We start from the raw sequence: 19,292 nt of genomic DNA, 5'->3' as shown, positions 1-19,292 counted from the left end.
AGGGGTACGGAGCCAAATAGAGTTTATTGGCCACCTGCTGACCACCTCTCTTTATTGGCCACCTGCTGACCACCTCTCGCTTTGAGGGAGTGGCTTCCACAGGCTGACCCACCACGCCCACCCCAGAGGGGCTTCTAGTCCTGGAGGCACCCTGACCCAGCCCTTGGGAGAAGGCACTGTAACAGGCAAGGAGGGGGCCGACTGAGGCCCCCTCAGGGTAACAGCCTGGAGGAGTGGGGATGGGGGGGCTGGAGCCCTGGCCCCAGTATTTTGGAGGGAGCTCACTGGGGAAGGAGGGTGGCATCCTGCCGCTCCCTGGCCCCCCCTCCCCCCCGCAGAGTGGGGCTGCCCCTCGGGGTGGTTGAGGTGGGGGTCGGGGGACGAGCAGGCCTCACTTCTCAAAGTGGTCCAGGGGGTAGTGCTCCCCGTAGGTCTGGAGGTGCCGGGCCAGGGCCTCCTGCTGCTTGCGGAGCTGGGGGGGCATCTCCTGGTACACGTCTGAGAAGAGCAGGCTGGGGCTGGGCTTTGGCTTCCGCTCCGCCTGCTCAAAGGCCTCCATCACCTGGGGGAGGTGGGACAGTAGACACGCAGCCCGCCCCTCACCCCCCACCTGTGGGACCCCGGCGGGGGGGCTCCCATCTGGACAACAGAGGCAAGGATCAGCAGGGATGAGAAGACCCACCTTGTCAGGGACCCACCCTGCCAAGCCCGGCCTCTCCTCCCCCCAGCACAGTCCGGCCCGACACCAAATGCAGAACCAACCCCGCAGCAGGCCGTTCAGAGGTGAGCAAACCGAGGCCCGGAGGGAGGGTGGCCGTTCCCACCGGGCGCACCGCCAGGCCCCCGGCCGAGGAGGGTGGGACACTCGCACTGCACACGGATGAGGTCGCCTACCCCTTGCCCACCTTCTGACAAGGACGCCGTGTCCCTCCTCAGGCGGGAGGGCGTGGAGGGTAGCCTGGCACCGAGGACCGCACTTGGAGACCCTGCTGGGCTGTGCCCAGGTCTTCCAGCTCCGTGCCCCCCAACGCTTCTCGGCTTCTCCACCTCGCTCCGCCCCAAACCACACCCCCCCGGGGCACGCTTTCCAGCAGAGGGCGGCCCCCACCTTCTTGCGGGACTGCTTCCTCCAGGCCTTCTCCTGCTCCTCGTCCCACCAGCCCCGGCTCTGCAGGTGGTGGCGCAGCCGCGAGATGGGGTGGTCTTGCTTGTCCCAGTAACTGACCTCGTCCACCGAGCGGTAGGCTGAGCTGTCATCACTAGTGCTGTGGTGGCCGATCCTGAGGAGGGCGCCCAGGGTCAGGGGCGGGGCAGACTAGGGGAGAAGGGGTGCCAAGCCACGAAGGGGATCCAATATGGGGGACGGGGTCCTGCTCCGGGGGCCAGTGGGCTGCGCAGGGGAGATAGGGTCAAGGCCGTGGGGGGAGGGCGGGGGAGGCAGGCACCTGTAGGTCATGGCCTCGATGAGGAAGGGCTGGTTCTCCGCCACAGCGCGCCGCCGGGCCTCCTTGGTGGCGTTGTACACAGCAAACACGTCGTTGCCATCCACGCGGATGGACATGATGCCGTAGCCGGGGCCTCGGGCGGCTGTGGGGACAGAGAGGCAGGGCGGCCCCGGGGCTCAGATGGGGACAATGCGGGGGCGGGGGGGAGGGGCGGGCAGCAAAGCAGCGTTCCTGCGGCCTCCCTTGCTGCAGACACGCGGCAGGGAGAGGACTGGGGAGTGGCCGCGGGGCCCCTACCGATGCCGTCCCCGCGGTACTGCTCCGAGGTGGGCGTGGAGATGGCATAGCCGTTGTTCCGGCAGAAGAAGATGATGGGGCACTCGAGGGTGGCGGCGAAGTTGAAGCCGGCGTGTGCGTCCCCCTCGCTGGCTGCCCCCTCCCCGAAGTAGCAGATGACCACCCTGTTGGCGTTGGCCCGCTTGGCAGCGTAGGCCGCCCCCACCGCTGCAGGGGGAGAGGGGGGTGAGCAGGAACAGAGCCGCACACGCTCCCCACCCGGCTCTGCCCTCCCGCTGCGCCCCACAAACTGCCTCAGCCCCCACCCCACCCCCCGCTGATGGCCGCTCCCCCCTTCCAGCTGTGCGGGCCAAACACTCGGGGGGGGGGGGGCCCTCCTCTGGCTCCCAGCTGCGCCGTTCCCAGAACCTGACCCCGTGTCCTCCCCGCTTCCCGCCAGTCGGCTCGCCCAGTCACCTCCCGCCTGAGCTCCCAGCAGCCTCCTCACAGGCCCCCTGCTCCTCCCGCCCCCACCCGTTACCCTGGGACAGCCAGAGGCCAGTTAAAATGGTTAAAATGTGAACCAGGCTGACATTCTGGCCCAGCGCCTCTCCCCCCTGCGGCTCCCACTGCCCTCAGACTCCCCTGCGCCTGCAGCCTTCCCACACCTCTCTGCGCCCCCTCCTGGCCTCCCTACCCGGTTCCACACCTGCCTCAAGCTCCCCCTGCCCCCTCAAGCAGTCGAGCAGGCACTTGCCTCAAGACCCCACATGGCGCCCTCCCTGGCTCCTCCTGGTCTGTATGAAATATCACCTCTGATGCAACCCCCCACCTTCCTCCAACACATCTCGCCTGTGTTTCTCCCTGCAGGACTGCTCACCCCTGATCCCCTCCCTGGGCTCCTCCTGCATGCTTCCTGTCTGTCTCCTCCACATGGAGGAGGGCTGAGGTGTTTGTCTCCTGCTTACTGCGCCCAGCATGACACCCACAGAGCAGGGACTCCATACGTTCGCCCGCTGAGCAGCTGAATGGTCACTCAAATGGAAGGTAAGGGCCAGGGCCCAGCCTTCTGGAAATCCTCCTTCCCCGCAGGGAACATGCCACCTCCTCTCACAAAACTGCCCTGCCCGCCTCCCACGTCAGAGGTGCAAACAGTTCCTCATTCCAGGCACTATGAGCTAACACGTACGAATGGGCCTTGCAAGCAGCACGCTGCTCAGCCCGGCCCTCGACTGGACTGCAGAGTCCACAGGGCAGGTTCCAGGGTGTCCGGGCCGTGTGGGCGCGGGCCTGGCCCTGAGAGAGTCTGCTCTGACTGCTCTAGGGAACGTGGGCTTCCAGAGTAAGCTTCAGGGGAGTCAGACTCCGAGGAGTGAGGTGGAGCAGACTCGGGGGCAAGAACCCAGCTCTGCCCAGAGACCCTTGCAAGGAAGTTGGTACCCGCTCAGTCAGGCGCAGTTGCCGGGTCGGTGAGCAGACCAACGGGACGGGCAGTTTGGGAAACGAGAGCTTCCCACGCCAGCTCCAGCCTGCCAAACCACAGCCCTCCTGTGGAGACTCCCGGACGAGAGGGGTCTGTAAATGTAAAGTCTGGAGCCGGGACCAGCGCTCTGAGCCCGGCACCCACGGGGAGGCCCCCGGAAGGGCTGGGGCCGCGTAGGGGAGGACGCTGGTCTGCGAGCCCTTGGCCCAGGACGAGTTCTCACCCTGCGGGATCTGCGTGGCCAGCGGAGAGGAGATGGTGACGAAATGGCGCTCCTTGCAGCCATAGTGCACGGGCATCTGGCGGCCCTTGCCCAGGTCACTCGCGTTGCCGTAGCACTGGGCCATGAACAGCTCCAGGGGGTAGTCCCGGTACATGAGCACACCTGGGGCAGCGGTGGCGGGGGAGGGGAGGCTGTGTGAGCCTGCAGCTGGGGTGCGGGGGCAGACTGAGCCCTCAGGGTTCCGGGGCGAGGCCCCTGCAGCCCAGGCTGCATCTCCCTGTGGGTCCCGGATGAGAACTGGACTCGAGCAGGGGAGGCCGATTCACAGGCTAACAGGGGCCAGGCAGCGGGGCAGACCAGAGAGCTCGGACCTGTCCCGAAAGGGAGGCCACCCACCCTCCCTGGTTCCAACCACCCAACTGCTGCTCAGAGACACCAGATGGCCCAGCTCTTCAAAATAAGGCAAAACCTGGCTTGCTTTTTTTTTTTTTTTTTTAACAAGAAACTACCTGATGTCGATGTTTCCACTCACGCAATTACTTCAAAAATCATCATATGAACCAAATAAAACTACGGGCCTCTAGCTCACAACTTCTGAACTAGAGAGACGATATTTGAACTTGCTTGTGGCTGTAAAATCCTGTCTTCTTCAAACAAACCTCGCCACCACAGGGAACCGCTCTGGTGAAGGGGGCCTTGCCTGCTGAGTCAGAGGACAGGAGGGGGTTGACGCGGTCCTGGGATGGGCACAGACCCGCTCTGGGCCGCCCCCTGAAAAGGAGGACAATCGAAACGCCCACACCTGAGGGGCCGCACTGGGGGTTCAAGGATGCCCGTGGAAGCACCCAGAACCTGAGCAACGCAGAGGGGCAGCTGGCTGGTGCAGGCATTTCCAAATCTCTGCTTTACTAGAGAACTTTCTTCACATGATGATGTAACAGGGGTCACATTGCACAGGAGACACATTTTGTGCAGGCTGTGCACACGTTCCCCGAATGACTGCAATATGAATATAACGTTTGGTGCCAGGCACCTTTATTCTGAGCACTTTCCAAAGATTAACTTGATTAATCCTCACAACGACCCCCCAAGGGAGGGGGGATTATTCTCCACACCGGCAGATGAGGAAACTGAGGTAGGAGAGCTCCCAGAGCCGGCTCGAGGTCACACCGTGAGGTGGCGGGCTGGGCTGCGGGGGCCACGCAAAGCTCACCCTTCACGGCTGAGGCTGCAGCAGGGCTGTGGGGCTGGGGGAGAGTGTTCACCGGCTAACGGGGTGCCACCGCCGAGACCCCCGCACACGGTGAGCACTGCCTGGACAATCGGCCCCGAGCACACACCTGAAGTGGGAGTTGGGGTGAGGGGCGCTGGGCGTAACGTCAGCCTTCGCCTTTCATAGAACTAGACATGGAATTTCCTGTCGGGCGACACAGACTCACACACGGAATGGCCATGCCGTACATAACACAGAGCAAAGAGGAGGTGCTGCGGTCGAAGCGGGAAAGGGGGGCTTCCTCACGGTGTGGTCCGTGGTCCACCACGTGAGAATGGCGGGCAGGGCCAGGAGTCCTGGGCCCAGGGCCCAGGTGGTTCTGACTCACCCCAGGAAACCGCAGGCTCTGTGGGAACTACTGCTCTAGATGGAAATGCCTCTGAACTTCCCTTTGACGAGCGCCCCTTCCTGCTGGTGCCAGGGTCGGCACTCCACAGACATCCTCGGTTTATACCAAACGGCCCCACGTGGGCAGCACCACAGAGGCCTGATGCCGGGACACCCCTGCTCCACCCCTCAGGAGGCATGTCGCCTGGGCCCTGGCACGGAACCTCCTGGGCTGCCTGCCGCCTGGCTCAGACGGGGAAACGTTGCTGCTGGGAGGCTCCTTCCTCCGGTGGGGTCGGGGCAGGTGAAAGGAGGTAGAGCCCCCTCTGCTTCCAGCACTCAGAACAGCACCTTGGCCTTGAAGAGCTCGGCGGAGGGCGGGCTATTGTTCAGAGCGCCTGAGTTCTCCGCACAGGAGGGGCCTGAGGTGAGCGGCTGCCTCGGCAAGGCCAGGCGCAGGTCTCCGCGGCTCCTTCCCCACGGAGCACACAGCCCTCCTGTCTGCCCTGATGTGGGCTGCCTGCTGCAGGGGCCTCAGCGTGGAGGGCTCCCTCCAGCAGGGTGGCCAGGGCCAGACCCCTCCCCAACATCCCCCCCCCCCCGCCATGTTGGAGAGCCCGGTGGCTGTCCATGGCTCTAAGCCCCCCGCTTGTCCTGCCTGGAGTCCTCACCCGAGAGGCCCCTTCCGTGGAAACAGCAAACTTGGCTGGGGCCGGGCGCACAGCCCAGTGTCTGGGGACACCCAATACCGAAGGGCGTCTGTCCCCCTAGAGCGCGGGGCATGGGGAGTTGGGTGCAGCGGGCACCCGCCTGCCCGGCCAGCCTGCCCCCTGCTGAAGAGACAGCACCCGCCACCCCCCATGCACAACGCCTCCGACTCAGAGCGCTTACCCACTGCCGGGCCCTGTGCCGCGGGTTTTGCGTCCCCTGCCCCGTGACCCCCCTCCACAGCCTTTGGCCCCGTCACTCCTGCCTGCGTCACGCCCGTCTTCGACCCTTCGGTCCTGTCCCTCCCTCACTCAAAAGAGGCCGCCCCAGCTGCCACTGCCAGGCCCTGTTTGTTCTGCTCCCTGAGGGGCACGGTGCCCAGAGAGGCCAGGACGGGGGGGGTCCCCGTGCGGGCCCACGGGGGGCCAGGCCCGCCCTGACCACATGCTGCCACAGCACTCCCAGGGCAGGGGGCACAGCGCCATCATCAGCTCCGTGTCGGAGGCCAGAAAACAGAGGCTCACAGAAGAGAAGCAATTTGCCCCGAATGTGACAGCCGGCAGAGCACGGAGGAGCCCCAAGCACAGGCTCTTTCCTACCCCCCCGCTGGCCGGGCCTCCAGATGGAGGAAGCCTGCCACCACACACCCCTGGCCCTGGCTTGGCTCTTTCTTGCTCAGAAAGCTCTTCCTGGCAGAGCACGCGGGGTAGCTAACATGGGCCTCGCCTTCCCGCCCGGAGGGACTGGGCCTGACCTGCCCCCACGGGGACCACAGATGCAGGCCGCCGGCAGGGCAGACATACCTGCCTCCCGGTACTGGCCGAACACCAGGTCCGTGTTGTCCAGCGCCGCTGCGCTCCCCACGTGCGTCCCCTCCTCACCGTAGTTGGTCATGTAGAAGGAGATCCGGCCCTGGGGGTGCAGGAGGGCCCGGGGGCCCGGGCTCCGTTATGCTGGGCAATGACAGGGAACCATCCGGATAACTGGCCAGCTTCTGGAGACTTCATTCATCACCAGACACACGTCCCAGGCCAGGCCAGGCCGGGCTTCCCGCCTTCACGGAGGAACTGCCAGGTCGATGAGAGCCAAGCACAGGGGCTGTGTGATGGGAGGCTGACGTGCGTGCCCGGCCCACCAGTGGGGCAGCAGGGAGAAATGCCTGGGCTGGGCAAAGCTGGGGGTAATGCAGGTTTCCAGGCAGAGGGAACAGTCAAAGCCACGAGGCCAGAATGTGGGAGGGGTGGGGACAGACAAGGCGGGAGAGGCAGTACCCAGTGAGGCACTGAATGAGTGACACGCCGGGACTCTGCCTTGACAACTGCACCACGGCTCTCCTCAGAGCGACATTCTAGAAGCAGCTCTCTGGCTGTCATGTGGGAAATGGATGGTGGAGACAGGACAGTACAGCCCGCCAGGCAAGAGCGGGTGGTGGCCGGGCCTGGTCGTGGCAGGAGGCAGGCAGAGGAGCGGAGGGGAGAGCGCCAAGGGAGCGGCAGACCCTTGCTGGCGGGCCACACCAGCGCCCCGGCCAACTCCCTTCTCCTGATCCCCCCAATTCTAGAGCCTGGAAAAGCCAAACATTCTCCCAATCTGCCTTACAGCCAGAGATGGCCGCAGACACAGTTCTGGCCAGAGACTTAAGTGGAAGTCTGCTTTTGCTTTCCTGACAAAAGAGAGGAGTGTAGCTGGCGCCAGCCCTTCTTCCACCTGGCACACCGGTGGGAGGCTGGACCGGTGGCAGCCATCTTGCAAAAATGAGGCAACACATGTGGGATGAAAGTCAACTCGCCCACGATGGTGAAGCAGAAAGGTAGGAAGTCTGGGCTCCTGGCGTGGTGCTGAGCAGCAGAATGGATTTCTAACTAAACCCGGAGGGACAAAGTAAATAAGATGGGAGAAAGTGATGTGAGAGGGAGAACGGAAACAGGGAAGAGATGCAGGTCTCCAGCTTGGGCAGATGGGCGGACGGTGGCACCCTCCACTGAGAAATGGCCTAAGGGAGGAAGACGCCGAGGTCAAGTCTGGACAGGCTGAATTTGGTGTGGGACATCCAAGGCAAGAAGCCAAGTAGATCTGGGGCTAAGAGGTGAAGTCTGGCAGGAGATTTGGGGCAGCCCTGGCACCGGGCCAGAACTAAGCTCCCCAGCACCATGTGTAAAGTGAGAGAGCTCAGGTCGGTATCTGAGGGACGCCCCCTGCCCAGTCCTCATGTGTTCTGCAGGCCAGGCTTTTCTGTCGTGGTGGGAGAACTAGATGAATAAAGCTTTCTTCTAAGTGGGGAGCCAATTAAAAGTTAATTGACCTCCCACAGCCATGTGGGCGGATGCTGGGTGCTCAAGGCCTGGGAGGGCTGTTGAGGGTGGTGCGGGGAGGAGCCTGAGTGCCTTCCCACCCAGGAAACAGGACCTGGCAGGAGGCAGAGGTCGCTGGTTGCCTACCCCGCATCCTACCCCTCTTCCTGCTTGCTAACTGAGATCCCATTCCATAGGCAGCAACTGCCCGGATGGAAAGACCACATTTCGGCCTCCCTTGCAGCTGGGAGCGACCTATGCAATGTCAGATGCTACTGGGTGGGACTGCCTGGAAAGTTCTAGAAAGGTGGGTATGAGGAGATAGCCGGGACATGCCATGTCTGACCTGCCACCTTGCTTCCACTTCCTGCCTGGAATGAGGTGTGATGGAGGGAGCTCCAGCAGCCATTTGGCTCATGAAGGGCCCTCAAGGCTAGAAGCCAAAGCTGGGTATCCAGTGACATTGTGGTGCCACCATACCAGCCCCGAACCCCATTTTCAGATTTCTTTTATGCAAGATAAAAACCCTCCTAATCTGTTTAAGCTACTGCATTTGTTTCTGTTAGGATTCGGGGTGGGGGGTGCTTTGGGGGAGGTCTGTTATTTACAGCTAAACAGAAGCCTAGCCAATATAGGCTGAGCCTTGACACACGAGCTGATCTTACTGAGGCCTCCTCTGTGGCAGCCAGCAGACAAGGGACTTTCTGTGCTGGGCCTCACAGAATTCCGACCCCTAGCCTTGCTTTCCTCACTTTTTAGCATACTGAAGAAACTGAGGCAAAGCCAGGAAAAATCGCTGCCCAAAGTCACACCTGTGACTGGACCCACATCCGCCGGATTCCAAAGCCCCTATCTGTGCAGCCACCACAGGCAGGGAGGAGCCCAGGCATGTTGAGGGGGTGGGAGGGGTGGCCTGGCCTGGTGGTAAGGCTGCAGAGAGCCGAGGCCACAGGGGAACAGGAGACAAAGGAAGAGGAAGGGCCTGGCCTGCCCCTGTGGGCTGCGGGAGCCAAGGAAGTTTCTGGGCAGTTTCAGAGTGGAGGCACTACCCTAACTTGGAAAACCCACACACAGTGCCCTGTGGGTGGGAGTCTGCTCAGTACTGTCCCGTAGGCAGGGGGCCTCATGCTTTAGTCCACAGGGGGATGGCCTGGGGGCTCGATTCTCAAGCCCATCCCTACTCCTGACCCAGCAGGTGCAGTGGGCACCCAAGGGCCCACTGCCCAACATTCTTCCCCCCTTTCTCACAGGAACCCTGGGCCCTGAGAGGGACGGATTCCACTGCTTCCTTGGATCCTGGGGATGGGCACATGTTCCTCCTGGCCAGGGGCTAGCTCAAGACGGGCCCTGTGACCAAAGCCCGGACGGCAGGCATTAGCCCCAGCCTCCTGCTGGAACGCCAGGGAGCAGACATTCTCTTTCCACTGCTAAGCACAAAGGAGAGTCATCGTGAGACTGGCAGGGTTATGATAGCTAATATTTACCGTGCGCTGGCTAAACACCAGCGTCACTCTTCCTAAGGCCATGACATATGCCACCGCAGTCCTTAAGGCAACCCCTCGAACGGAATACAGACAAGAAAACGGAAGACCTGACAGATGAAGCGACTCCGCCAGGGCATAGCTGCAAAGTGGCAGAATGAAGACTTTGGTTGTAAAGTCCTACCCCAGAGCCCACACCCTGATCCTTTCTCTGCCACCTGTCCACGAGCCTAGACCTGCCAAAGACCACTGCTATCTGGGAATGAAGGACGCTGAGACAGGAGAAAAGACACTCGGAGAGACAAACAGGTCTGATAACACTGAGCCCCTGGGATCCAGCCACACCTGAAACTGGACCCTCCGGATGTGAAGTTATTTGAGTCCAAAAATTGCTCCTTGTGGACGCTGCTCGGACCAGGTCTCTGCCCGCTGACATGAACATGGCTGAGGCTCACAGCCCATCTGACAGGTGCCCCAGGAAGCCCAGAGGGGCACCCCGTTTCTCAGGACCGTGAGCTCCCAAGGGGAAGGCTCGTCAGATCTTCCTGCCTGTCCACCCCCGGCACAGCCATGCCTCCAGCTGGAGCGCGGGAGGATCTGGTCCATCCTTCTGCTCTTGGGCAGCACCCTTCCCACACTCTTCCTCCACAGCACCGAGAGAATCCCAAGGACTCTGAGGACCCCAAGACAAAGGACCTCCATCCCACCCTCTCCTCCTTAGGAGTCATCTTTTGGCTCGAACACAGGCAGGGCAACCTCAGGGAACCCCCCTCCCCAGCCCGAGGCCACGCACCTGTCGCTGGGACTCATAGAGGATGCGGTCCATGGTGTTGAGCAGAGTCATGCTCTTGTAGAACTTGAGCACCTTCTCCTGGGGCAGCTGCGGACGGAGGCACAGACAGATGTGGGGCAGTTGGGACCAGAGGGGAGACGGACAAGGGGCCCGGGCGTGGGAGACACAGTGGGGGAAGGCGGGGGCCTCTCACGTGGGGATCCTCGCTGGGGTTGATGATCTGGCCCTGGCGATCCATGACGCGGTAGACAGGGATCCCAGAGATGACATTGGGCTGGATGAATTCCAGCTTGTCTACAAACTCCGCCGAGGCCCCCGGGAACTGGGGCTTGTCATCCAGGGACGGGAAGTGCTGCTGTGCCCGTCTCTGGGGGAGCTGGGGAGAGAGCAGGGTGGGGGTGGGGGTTCTCATGTCAAGAGCAGCAGAGGGTTCCCTGGCTCGACCGCACGGTGCCAGGCAGGATGGCCTGGTAGTTAAGCCCCCGGGGCCCCAGAGGGCCCTGACACACCGGGTATGGATCCCAGCTCCACCGCTTTCTCGATGTGTGACCTTGGGCAAGTCACCAGAACTCCTTTGTGTCTCCATTCCTCATCTGTGAAATTGGTGGGAAGATACTATCTATCCCACAGGGCAGCTGTAAAGAGTAAACACTCAGCAGAGGGGCAATTGGCTCAGGAACCGGTAGCTGTTCTATCAGGGCCTGGACGCTTCACCTTGGCATTCAAGGCCTCTTGAGTCTGGCCAGACACCCGCTCTGTCCATGTGCCACTGCAGCCGCAGGCACACCCACCCCCTTTGCCCTCGAGTCTGGCCGGATGGGCTCTCCGGTGCCCCCACACAACCAGGGCGGCTGCCCAGAATCAAGGGAGTCTGTAAGCTCTTAGGCGTCAGCCTGCCTGGGTTCAAATCCCTTGCGAGGTGACCAGAGGAAAGTGACTTCCCCTCCGCCAGACTCTCCTTCCTCATCTGTAGAAGGGAGACCAGCTCATGGAAGTGTCATGAGGCTTAAATGGGATCCTGCACATAGAACTGGTTAGCAGAGTACTTGAAAGTCGTACAGCCAACGCTCAGGAAAGGCCAACTGTCACTTCTGCCACCACATGGCTGTGCCCATCTCTTTACTAGAATGTCTGCTCCCCCCACCCCCCCCACCCCCGGGGAAACTTCCCTGCTTCGATGGCCTCTGCGCTCCAGTCCTAACCCCCACCCCTCCAGGCCCAGACTGACTCCTTCAAGTATTTGAGCACCTGCTTTGTTCTGAGCCCTGTGCTGGGTTCTGGGGACCTAAGAAAAGCAAGACATCTGTCACTGCGGCCCAGCGGGGAAGCTGGCTGCTGAGCGAGTATGGCTGAGGCTGGGGCTGATCTGTCTTTGCCCAAGAGAAACCTGGAGCACGGGAGAGTGGGAAGGAGCCAGGCTTCTCTGAGGAAGCATCCTGAGAACTGAGAGCCGGAGGGCAGCCGGGGGTCAGGGAAGGAGCCCCGGAGGCTGGGGTCACAGAACACACCAAAGGCAGAAAGTGAGGGATGGGATGTCACTCGTGGAGCCTGGAAGAAGTTGGGTGGCTGGAGAGCCCTGTGGGGGGCATGGCACCTCCTCAGCTGGCAGGGAAAGCCCGGGGAAAGGCCACTGGGCAGCCTCCGGGCACCACAGGATGTGCGCCAACCCCATTTCTCAGCCTTGACCTGGTCTCAACGCTGCCCCATTCCCCTCTATCGAGCACTTGCCAGCCACCGGCGGAGCTCTGCACCCACAGTCTCACTGGGTCCTCAGAGCGTGTCTGAGGCACAGACCACCTACTATGGCCCCTGAGGAGGGAGGAAGCGGAGATACTGGGGGGGGGGCGGGCAGAATCACCTGCACCACAGCTAAAAATAGGTCAGTCAGGACGGGGCTTCCAACGCAGGCCGGGCTGACATGCAGACCCCAAAGCCCTGCACCTCACCCCAACTGCCATGACTGACCCAGCCCCCCAGCTACAGCTCCCTTCCCGTGGCCGCTGGTGATGGCGGCTTCGCTTCCAGAAGGAGCTCAAGCACGGCCGGCGGGCGCTGGATCTGCCAGGGGTGCGCTCAGGTGTGCGCCCCACTCTCCCTCCTCAAAAATTGCCCAGCAGAACGGCCGAGGATCCGGGGGGAAGCCGAGCACAGGGGCATTAATTTGCGCTTTTGGCTGTGAGGAAATCAAGGAAATGACACTCCCCACGGCAGGGCAGGTCCAGGCCTGACCACGGCTTCCCCTGCTTGGAAGGGAAGCCGCTAACTCCGGCTGCCCGCGCCCCGCCTCCCCCCCCCAGAGCACCCACACTGGCCAGGCCTTTCCATCCCCCCCGGAGGATCAGCGGTCTGTGTCTGCCTCCCGCACAGATCACAAGCTCAGGGAAGGCAGTGTTGGTTTACACAGCAGACACTCGGCAGCCCATCACTGAAGGGACGGAGGGATGGGCACTTGGGTTCACTGGCCTTGGAGGCCGATGATGTGGGTGCCAGGATCTGAGCTCTCCGCGTGGCTCTTTGCAAAACGCTCTGTCTCCGTGAATTTTTTCATCTGTAGAAAGGCCTCATAGGGCTGTTGCAGAAAGTTCCTGCCATGAGGCACACAAAGGGCTCAGCACAGGGATGGGAACACTGTTTATAAGCTCAAAACTTGGTAGAAAGGGAGACCACCCCAAAATCTCGGACGGGTAGGAAACAGGAAACGGAAAATGGCTGGCCCTTTGGAAAGAGGATAGGGAAGAGCTGGGGAGAAGGTCTGGCAGCAGGGCACCCCTGGATGCCCTGGATGGGCATCAGGATGGTAACAGCAGGCCCTGGAACAGGCTGGCTGAGGGCTTGGGGCCAGCAGGGGGCAGAGGACAAGGTCACAGAGCTGAGAACAGACTGGGCTGTCAGGACAGGGCTCTGCCTCTGGACGATGGACAGCTGCCATCGGGGCACCCTGGCACACCTCACACTGGCCTCCGGCCTTGCGGGGCAGGGTGGGGGCTTCCTTCCTGGGCCCGTGGAGATGCTGGGGTCCGGACCCCAGAGCTACTGTGAGGACTGGGTGAGCGGCTGGGTGGAGGAAATGTCGGGGGGGGGGGGGCGGGTAGAATAGCCCAAGGAAGGATGTGACTCCACCCTCTTTTTCTTCAGAATATGGTGGGGGGTGGGGATGGTTTTGTCGTGGTGGCCGGTAACTTACAATGGCAGAGCCTATAGAGATCTACACAAAGCCTTGTTCCGGCCACACAGGAAACAAGAGAGGCCTGCTCTGGAGGGTCTGGTCCGCCCAGCAGGTACTGGGGTGCCTGCCCCCCTGTGGAGCCACTCCCTCTGGCCCCAAGGTTAAGGTTAAGACTCCCCACAGAGTAGACTCCAGCCTCCAGGCTGTATAAGGAGAGCTCCCTGAGCCTGTTTCCTCCCCCAGAAGCAGTGGCAGGACTACCCATCTCCCGGGGCATCACAAGGACGACACTGAGCTGATGAGTGCAGAGCACTCAGCCCAGGGCCCGGCACACAGCGAACAATCCACAAACACAAGCAGCTCATGTATTTGATGATCATTACTGTCCAGCAGGAAGCTACTGAATGGAGCCCTGCCGGGCCCTGTAGTGCCTGGAGAGGAGAGGGAGGGCTGGGTGATGAACACCGAACACGCAGGGTACAGACTGGGGCAGGACCACCAGATGGTTACCCAGGATGAGGGACTCCGGGGCTAAACGGCTCTGTCCCCGCTCTGTCCCTTTCCGGCAACGCCACCACGTCGCCCTGAACCGGCATCCCCTTGTGGAAAGGATGAGAACTGCTACTCCACAGGCCTGGGGTGAGGAGGGTACAAAGCACCTGCTATGGTGGAGGGGAGGGGGGGGGCGGGGACATGGGACTTTTGCGGCCAGGGTCAGAAGGAATGCCAGGAAAAGCTCTCTGGAGAAGGGGGGAGTTACACCGAGGCCTGCTGGACCAGCAGGGTTGAGGCAGGCAGAGGCTAGGGGGAAGAAGGCGCCAGTCCCCAGGAACTACCAAGGCCAAAACAAGGAGAGCCTGGGGACCAGGGAGGCTGCAGCATGTTAGTAAGGAGCGCAAACTCAGTGCCACACAAAGCGCCTCCTCTCTGCCTCTGTGCTCTCTGAACCGGATGAGACAGGCACTACTGTCTCACTTTGGGAAAACAGAGCTGGCCCTGAGGCTGGGGGCAGGGGGTGACCTGTCCCGGGGCAAGGCGATTATGAGTGATGTCAGCACACGAAGCCAGGCAGCCTGACTACAGCTGCCCCAAAAAAAGGTGGGGTCCGGCTGTGGACGGTTTTGGGGATGGTGCCAGGGGGCTGAGTCCTCTGCACCTAAGACAGCGAAGGCCACGGAAGCCAGGGGCTTTGGCAAGCACGATGCGGCCCGGGGCACTGCTAGTGGGCAGCGCCAAGGGAGGACACCCTTCTCCTGACCACACCACATTCACTGTCCCTGGAGAAAAACTGCAACCCCCACTTCTTGAGACCTTACTCAGTACTTGGGATATGTGGTAAGTGCCTCCTAAAGACCATTTCATCTTCACGTCTCTCTGAGGGAAGTATTACTGCTGTCCCCATTTTACAGATGGGCACGGGGGGGGGGGTGGTCAGGAATGCTTGTCCGAGGAAGTGGCCTGTCAGCTGACACCTAAAGGACCATATTCCTACAAAGGCCACCAGGTGGAAGGAATCATCCAAGGGAGGGGTAAAAGGGCCCGTGGGGCTGAAGCGCAGGGAGGGAAGGGCACGGTGGGGGCTGAGGCCGGCCCCTCTACCCCAGCTTCTCACCAGCCGCAAAGGCCCCAGGCAGAAGCTGCTGATACACGCCAAGACCGGACCGAGCACGATGATGCAAGACTTGAACCGAAGCCCTACCGCTTCTCCTAGCAGCCTGGTACTATGGCGAGAAACTGGGCTTTAGAGTCCAGAACTCCAAGTTCAGACCTCGCCTCCCTGGGCCTCGGTTTCCCCACTCACGATAGGACAAAACTGCCGGTACCTGGCAGTGTGGCTGTATTAGACAGAATAATGGAGTGAGCTGGTAGTGTAACTCGTAAGTGCTTCCTAATGTGAAAAACGAGGACTCTCATACCTTAAGACACCAGCCAAGAGGGAGATGGACCCATACGGTGAGGAGACAAGCAATGACCATCTCCATTCGTCCCTCAACACACAGTGGGCACCGCCACTTGGAGATAGTGCACAGGGCGCTGGGGCACTGGGGTCCCCAACAGGCTGCCCCCGACAGCTGGGTCAGAAAAACATCACTGATGATCCACACACACAGAGCTCTGTTCCAGAGGAGGGACTCCACTCACACCACCTGCTAGGGTCAGAGAAGTGAAGTGACTTGGCTGGGGTCCCTCTTGCTTCTTGGGGTGGTGGCTAAGAAACCAGCTCAGAACTCCCTGACAATTAAGTTTCCTTTCTCCTCTTCTCCCTAAGCACTAAAACATCTGCTATCACCTGGGCGGGGAGGGAGGGAGAATCAGACAAAGGCCTCCTGAGCAACAGGGTTTTCAGTCAAGAACATGGTGAAAGGAGAGGTAAGCAGGCAGAGATGAAGTCAGGCAGCCCCAGCCTTTCCCCCAACCCCGCCTGCCCCAACAACCCATCCCTCAGCTACAACACAGCCTCTCAACCTTCCCCCAAAGCACTGACTAGCTCTAGGCTCGGCCTTGAAGGGCTGAAACTGCACCATCCAATATGGCAGCCACCAGCCACTTGTGGCTATTTAAACTTACTGAAATTAAATAAAATGAAAACTTCGGTTCCTGGGCCATACTAATCACACTGAGAGCTCAGCAGCCATGTGTAGTCAAGTGGCTACTGTACTGGGCTGCACAGATCTAGAAGCCCATCATCATCGCAAAATGTTCTAGTGGACAGATCCTGGTCTACGATCTTCTCTGACTAGGGGCACCCTGGGTGGCTCAGTCAATTAAGCATCTGCCATCAGCTCAGGTCAGGATCCTGGGGTCCTGGGATCCAGCCCTGCGTCAGGCTCCCTGTTCAGTGGGGAATCTGCTTCTCACTCTCCCTCTCCCTCTCCCCACCTGCTCATGCACGAGCGTGCGCTCTCAAATAAATAAATAAAATCTTAAAAAAATATTGTTTAAAATCTTCTTTGACTAAATCCCACCACTCCTTCCCTTTACTCAAAAAAGTCTCCTTTTTAATCTTAGAAAAAACAAGTGGGAGAGGGGTGCCCAGTTGGTGCAGTTGGTAGAGCATGCGACTCTTGATTTCTGGGTTATGAGTTCAAGCCCCACACTGGGTGTATAAATTACTTTAAAAATATAAAATCTTAAAAAAAAATGGGAGTAATAAAAGTGTGAAGAGAAAACAAGGACTATAAAAAATATACAAACTTAGGGACGCCTGGGTGACTCGGTTAAGCGTCTGCCTTTGGCTCGGGTCATGATCTCAGGGTCCTGGGCATCAGGCCCTCTGCTCAGTGGGGAGCCTGCTTCGCCCTCTGCCTGCCGCTTCCCCTGCTCATGCTCACACGCGCCACTCCCTCTCAAATAAATAAATAAAATCTTAAAAAATAATAACGTGTATATATATATATAAACTTAAAAATACACAAAAGGTAAGTACCCTGAAAAACCCCTTCCAAGAAAATCCCCCCATTCCATCACCCACCAAAAAAATAAAGGAGGGGAGTCAAGAGAGAAAAGCAGCAGGGAGGCTGAGCCTGGAAGGAAGCAGATTTAATCAGCCATAAATGACCTTTCCCTACTTTCTGCCCCAGTCCTGCCCACCTCCCACAGGCCCAGCCAATGGACTCTTGGGACTGGAATCAGCCGTGCAGGATCTGATTGCTCCAAAAAAAGCAACAAACAACAGCCCAAAGGCAGGAAGCTGCTCCAGCAACCATTTCCACAGTTACCTGCTTTAGGTGACTCCTTTTCCTATCTGTGTCCCCTCCCCCTCACGCCTGGCCCACCCTCTTCACCCTCCTCCCCTGCTTCTCTCTGTATCTAGAATGTCTTCCCACCAATTCTACCTTTCTTTCCTAATGGATTAGGGATCAGAGGGTCAGACCCAACCTCACGAGATCTGGACAGTTTTCCCTCCAAGGGCCCTCACCAATCCAGGTCCTGCCAAGGTCACCTCCTTTCTTCTCCTGATCTCCAAGGTCAGTTTCTGTCCCTTCCCTCCACCCTCACTTTCCTATTGCCCTTATTAAATACCAGGTCCAGTCCTCAGCCCTTCACATTTTTTATTTGTACTACAACCCTACAAGGTGGTCAGTTAGCATTTTAGAAAGAGGGAAACGCACCCTCTGTAGCGGTCCAGAGGAGCATTCCTTTGCCCAAGGCCACACAGCAGGAAAGCAGTAGTTTAGGAATATGAACTCACCCTCCAAAACACTACTCTGATCTGTGAAATGTCAGTTCATGACTCTTCCGAAGCCCAATGCCTCTCTCCCTCTAATCGGAACTTCCTGCTAGACTTCTGCCGTGTGAACTTACTGTTAGCAGCATCAACGCAAGGGGATTCTGACCCTTTTGATAAGAATTAAGCATTTCTTGGGGGCCCCTGGCTGGCTCAGTGGGTTAAGCATCTACCTCAGGTTAAGCGTCTGCCTTCGGCTCAGGTCATGATCCTCCAGTCCTGGGATGAACCCAACATCCGGGTCCCTGCTCAGCAGAGAGTCCGCTTCTCCTTCTGCCCCTCACTCACCCTTCTCATGCTCTCTCTTTCTCGCTCTCGAATAAATAAATAAAATTTTTATTTTTAAGATTTTATTTATTTATTTTTGCGAGAAAGAGAGAGTGCGAAAGAGAGCATGAGCTGAGGGAGAGGCAGATGGAGAGGGAGAGGCAGCCTCCCAGCTGAGCAGGGAGCCCACCGCGGGCAGGATCCTGGGATCTTGGGATCGTGACCTGAGCCGAAGGCAGACGCTCAACCGACTGAGCCACCCCGGCGCCCCAAATAAATAAAATCTTAAAAAAAAAAAAAAGAATTAGGCATTTCTCACATGTTACTCAGAAATGTGGGCAAGGTGGTGCCCCGTCTGGACCTCTCTCTCTCCTCTTTTCCCCAACAAAATTTTACTGATTATCTCTTCTGTTGAGTGACCAAAACAGACAAGGTCCCTGTTCTGGCATTCGATCAGGGACACAGGATCAAACGACTTTGTTACGCAATTCATTTTTAAAATCAGAACAGTAGTAAACGAACAAAGAAATGCAGGGCACTTTGAAAGCCCGCATCGGAGAACCCGATCTCTCTTTTCTTTTTTTTTTTTTTTTTGAAGGGGGAGAGGGGACCTTTAAGAAGAAAGTCTCTCCTTCGGGCAGTTTCACTCTTCAATGCCTGCGAGGAAATGTTTCGCCTTCCTCCCGTGTCCCTCCACGCGGCCTCCCGTGGGGTTGAGTGGCAACTAAAGAGGAATCCCCTCCCTCTCTCCGAGTCCACAAAGGAGCTGCCTCACTTCTCTCCTGAGGAAGTGGAAGGTCTTCCCGAGTGTCCTCTCCGATTAGTTCTCCCAGCCCCAGTCCCTTCTGTGACAGCCCTTCCTTCACTCCCTGCAGACCCCACATCGGAAGACGGCGTTGACATCCTTACTCTCCCTCGGGGAAAACTCCCCAGGTACTCACAGATCTAGCCAGACCCCAAGCCCCAGGCCGCCGCAGAAGCAGGAGGCCAGCCTGGCCCAAGCCTCGACTTGAGCCCCAGATCCTCGCTGCTGCAGCCGCCGCCGCCACCGCCATCTTGGCTAACAACCCCTCAGCACTCCGCCCCTCTCCTCGGCTAGACTGGGGGCTGCCCCTTTATGAACCTGATTGAAATGTTAGCACCGCCCTGCCAAGAAACCGCAAGCTACCAATCCTGCGGTCTCTAGGGCACGGCTATGGGTGGACCAAACAATCTAGCTTGCCAAAATCACTCTGATCGCCTCATCTTAGTTGTTTCTGTAACAGGCAAAGAAGAGGACAACCTAACCGGAGCCTCAGGGCGTTAGGGCCAGGGGGCCTCGGGTAGGACGA

At 59.4% G+C, this 19,292-nt stretch overlaps 1 protein-coding gene and 2 long non-coding RNA genes across 4 annotated transcripts; 2 read left to right on the top strand and 1 right to left on the bottom strand.

Annotated features, from left to right (window-relative positions):
* Window positions 1-5: 5 nt before the first annotated feature.
* BCKDHA (branched chain keto acid dehydrogenase E1 subunit alpha) lies at window positions 6-19,041 on the bottom strand. Of its 2 annotated transcripts, XM_027618073.1 has the most exons (9): window positions 15,383-15,515; window positions 10,494-10,676; window positions 10,301-10,387; window positions 6,539-6,647; window positions 3,428-3,589; window positions 1,743-1,949; window positions 1,446-1,587; window positions 1,109-1,280; window positions 6-562 (listed from the first exon to the last, which is right to left on the bottom strand). In XM_027618073.1, exons 1-9 carry the CDS (start codon window positions 15,446-15,448, stop codon window positions 392-394), a joined length of 1,299 nt encoding a protein of 432 aa, XP_027473874.1. In that variant the 5' UTR covers window positions 15,449-15,515; the 3' UTR covers window positions 6-391. The 2 variants fall into 2 exon arrangements, with proteins under 2 accessions (XP_027473874.1, XP_027473875.1); XM_027618074.1 differs by lacking the exons at window positions 3,428-3,589; window positions 15,383-15,515 and adding an exon at window positions 18,903-19,041.
* Window positions 569-3,420, top strand: LOC113935718. The gene is made up of 3 exons (XR_003524104.1): window positions 569-783; window positions 2,592-2,768; window positions 3,046-3,420. It is a non-coding gene; the product is annotated as an uncharacterized LOC113935718 (long non-coding RNA).
* Window positions 7,343-10,285, top strand: LOC113935719. Its single transcript, XR_003524106.2, has 3 exons — window positions 7,343-7,545; window positions 8,224-8,333; window positions 9,277-10,285. It is a non-coding gene; the product is annotated as an uncharacterized LOC113935719 (long non-coding RNA).
* Window positions 19,042-19,292: the final 251 nt, after the last annotated feature.

The sequence above is a fragment of the Zalophus californianus genome, chromosome 17 (genome assembly GCF_009762305.2).
Source record: "Zalophus californianus isolate mZalCal1 chromosome 17, mZalCal1.pri.v2, whole genome shotgun sequence".
NCBI classification, from domain to species: Eukaryota; Metazoa; Chordata; class Mammalia; order Carnivora; family Otariidae; genus Zalophus; species Zalophus californianus.
This window is presented reverse-complemented; position numbering and strand designations above follow the sequence as displayed.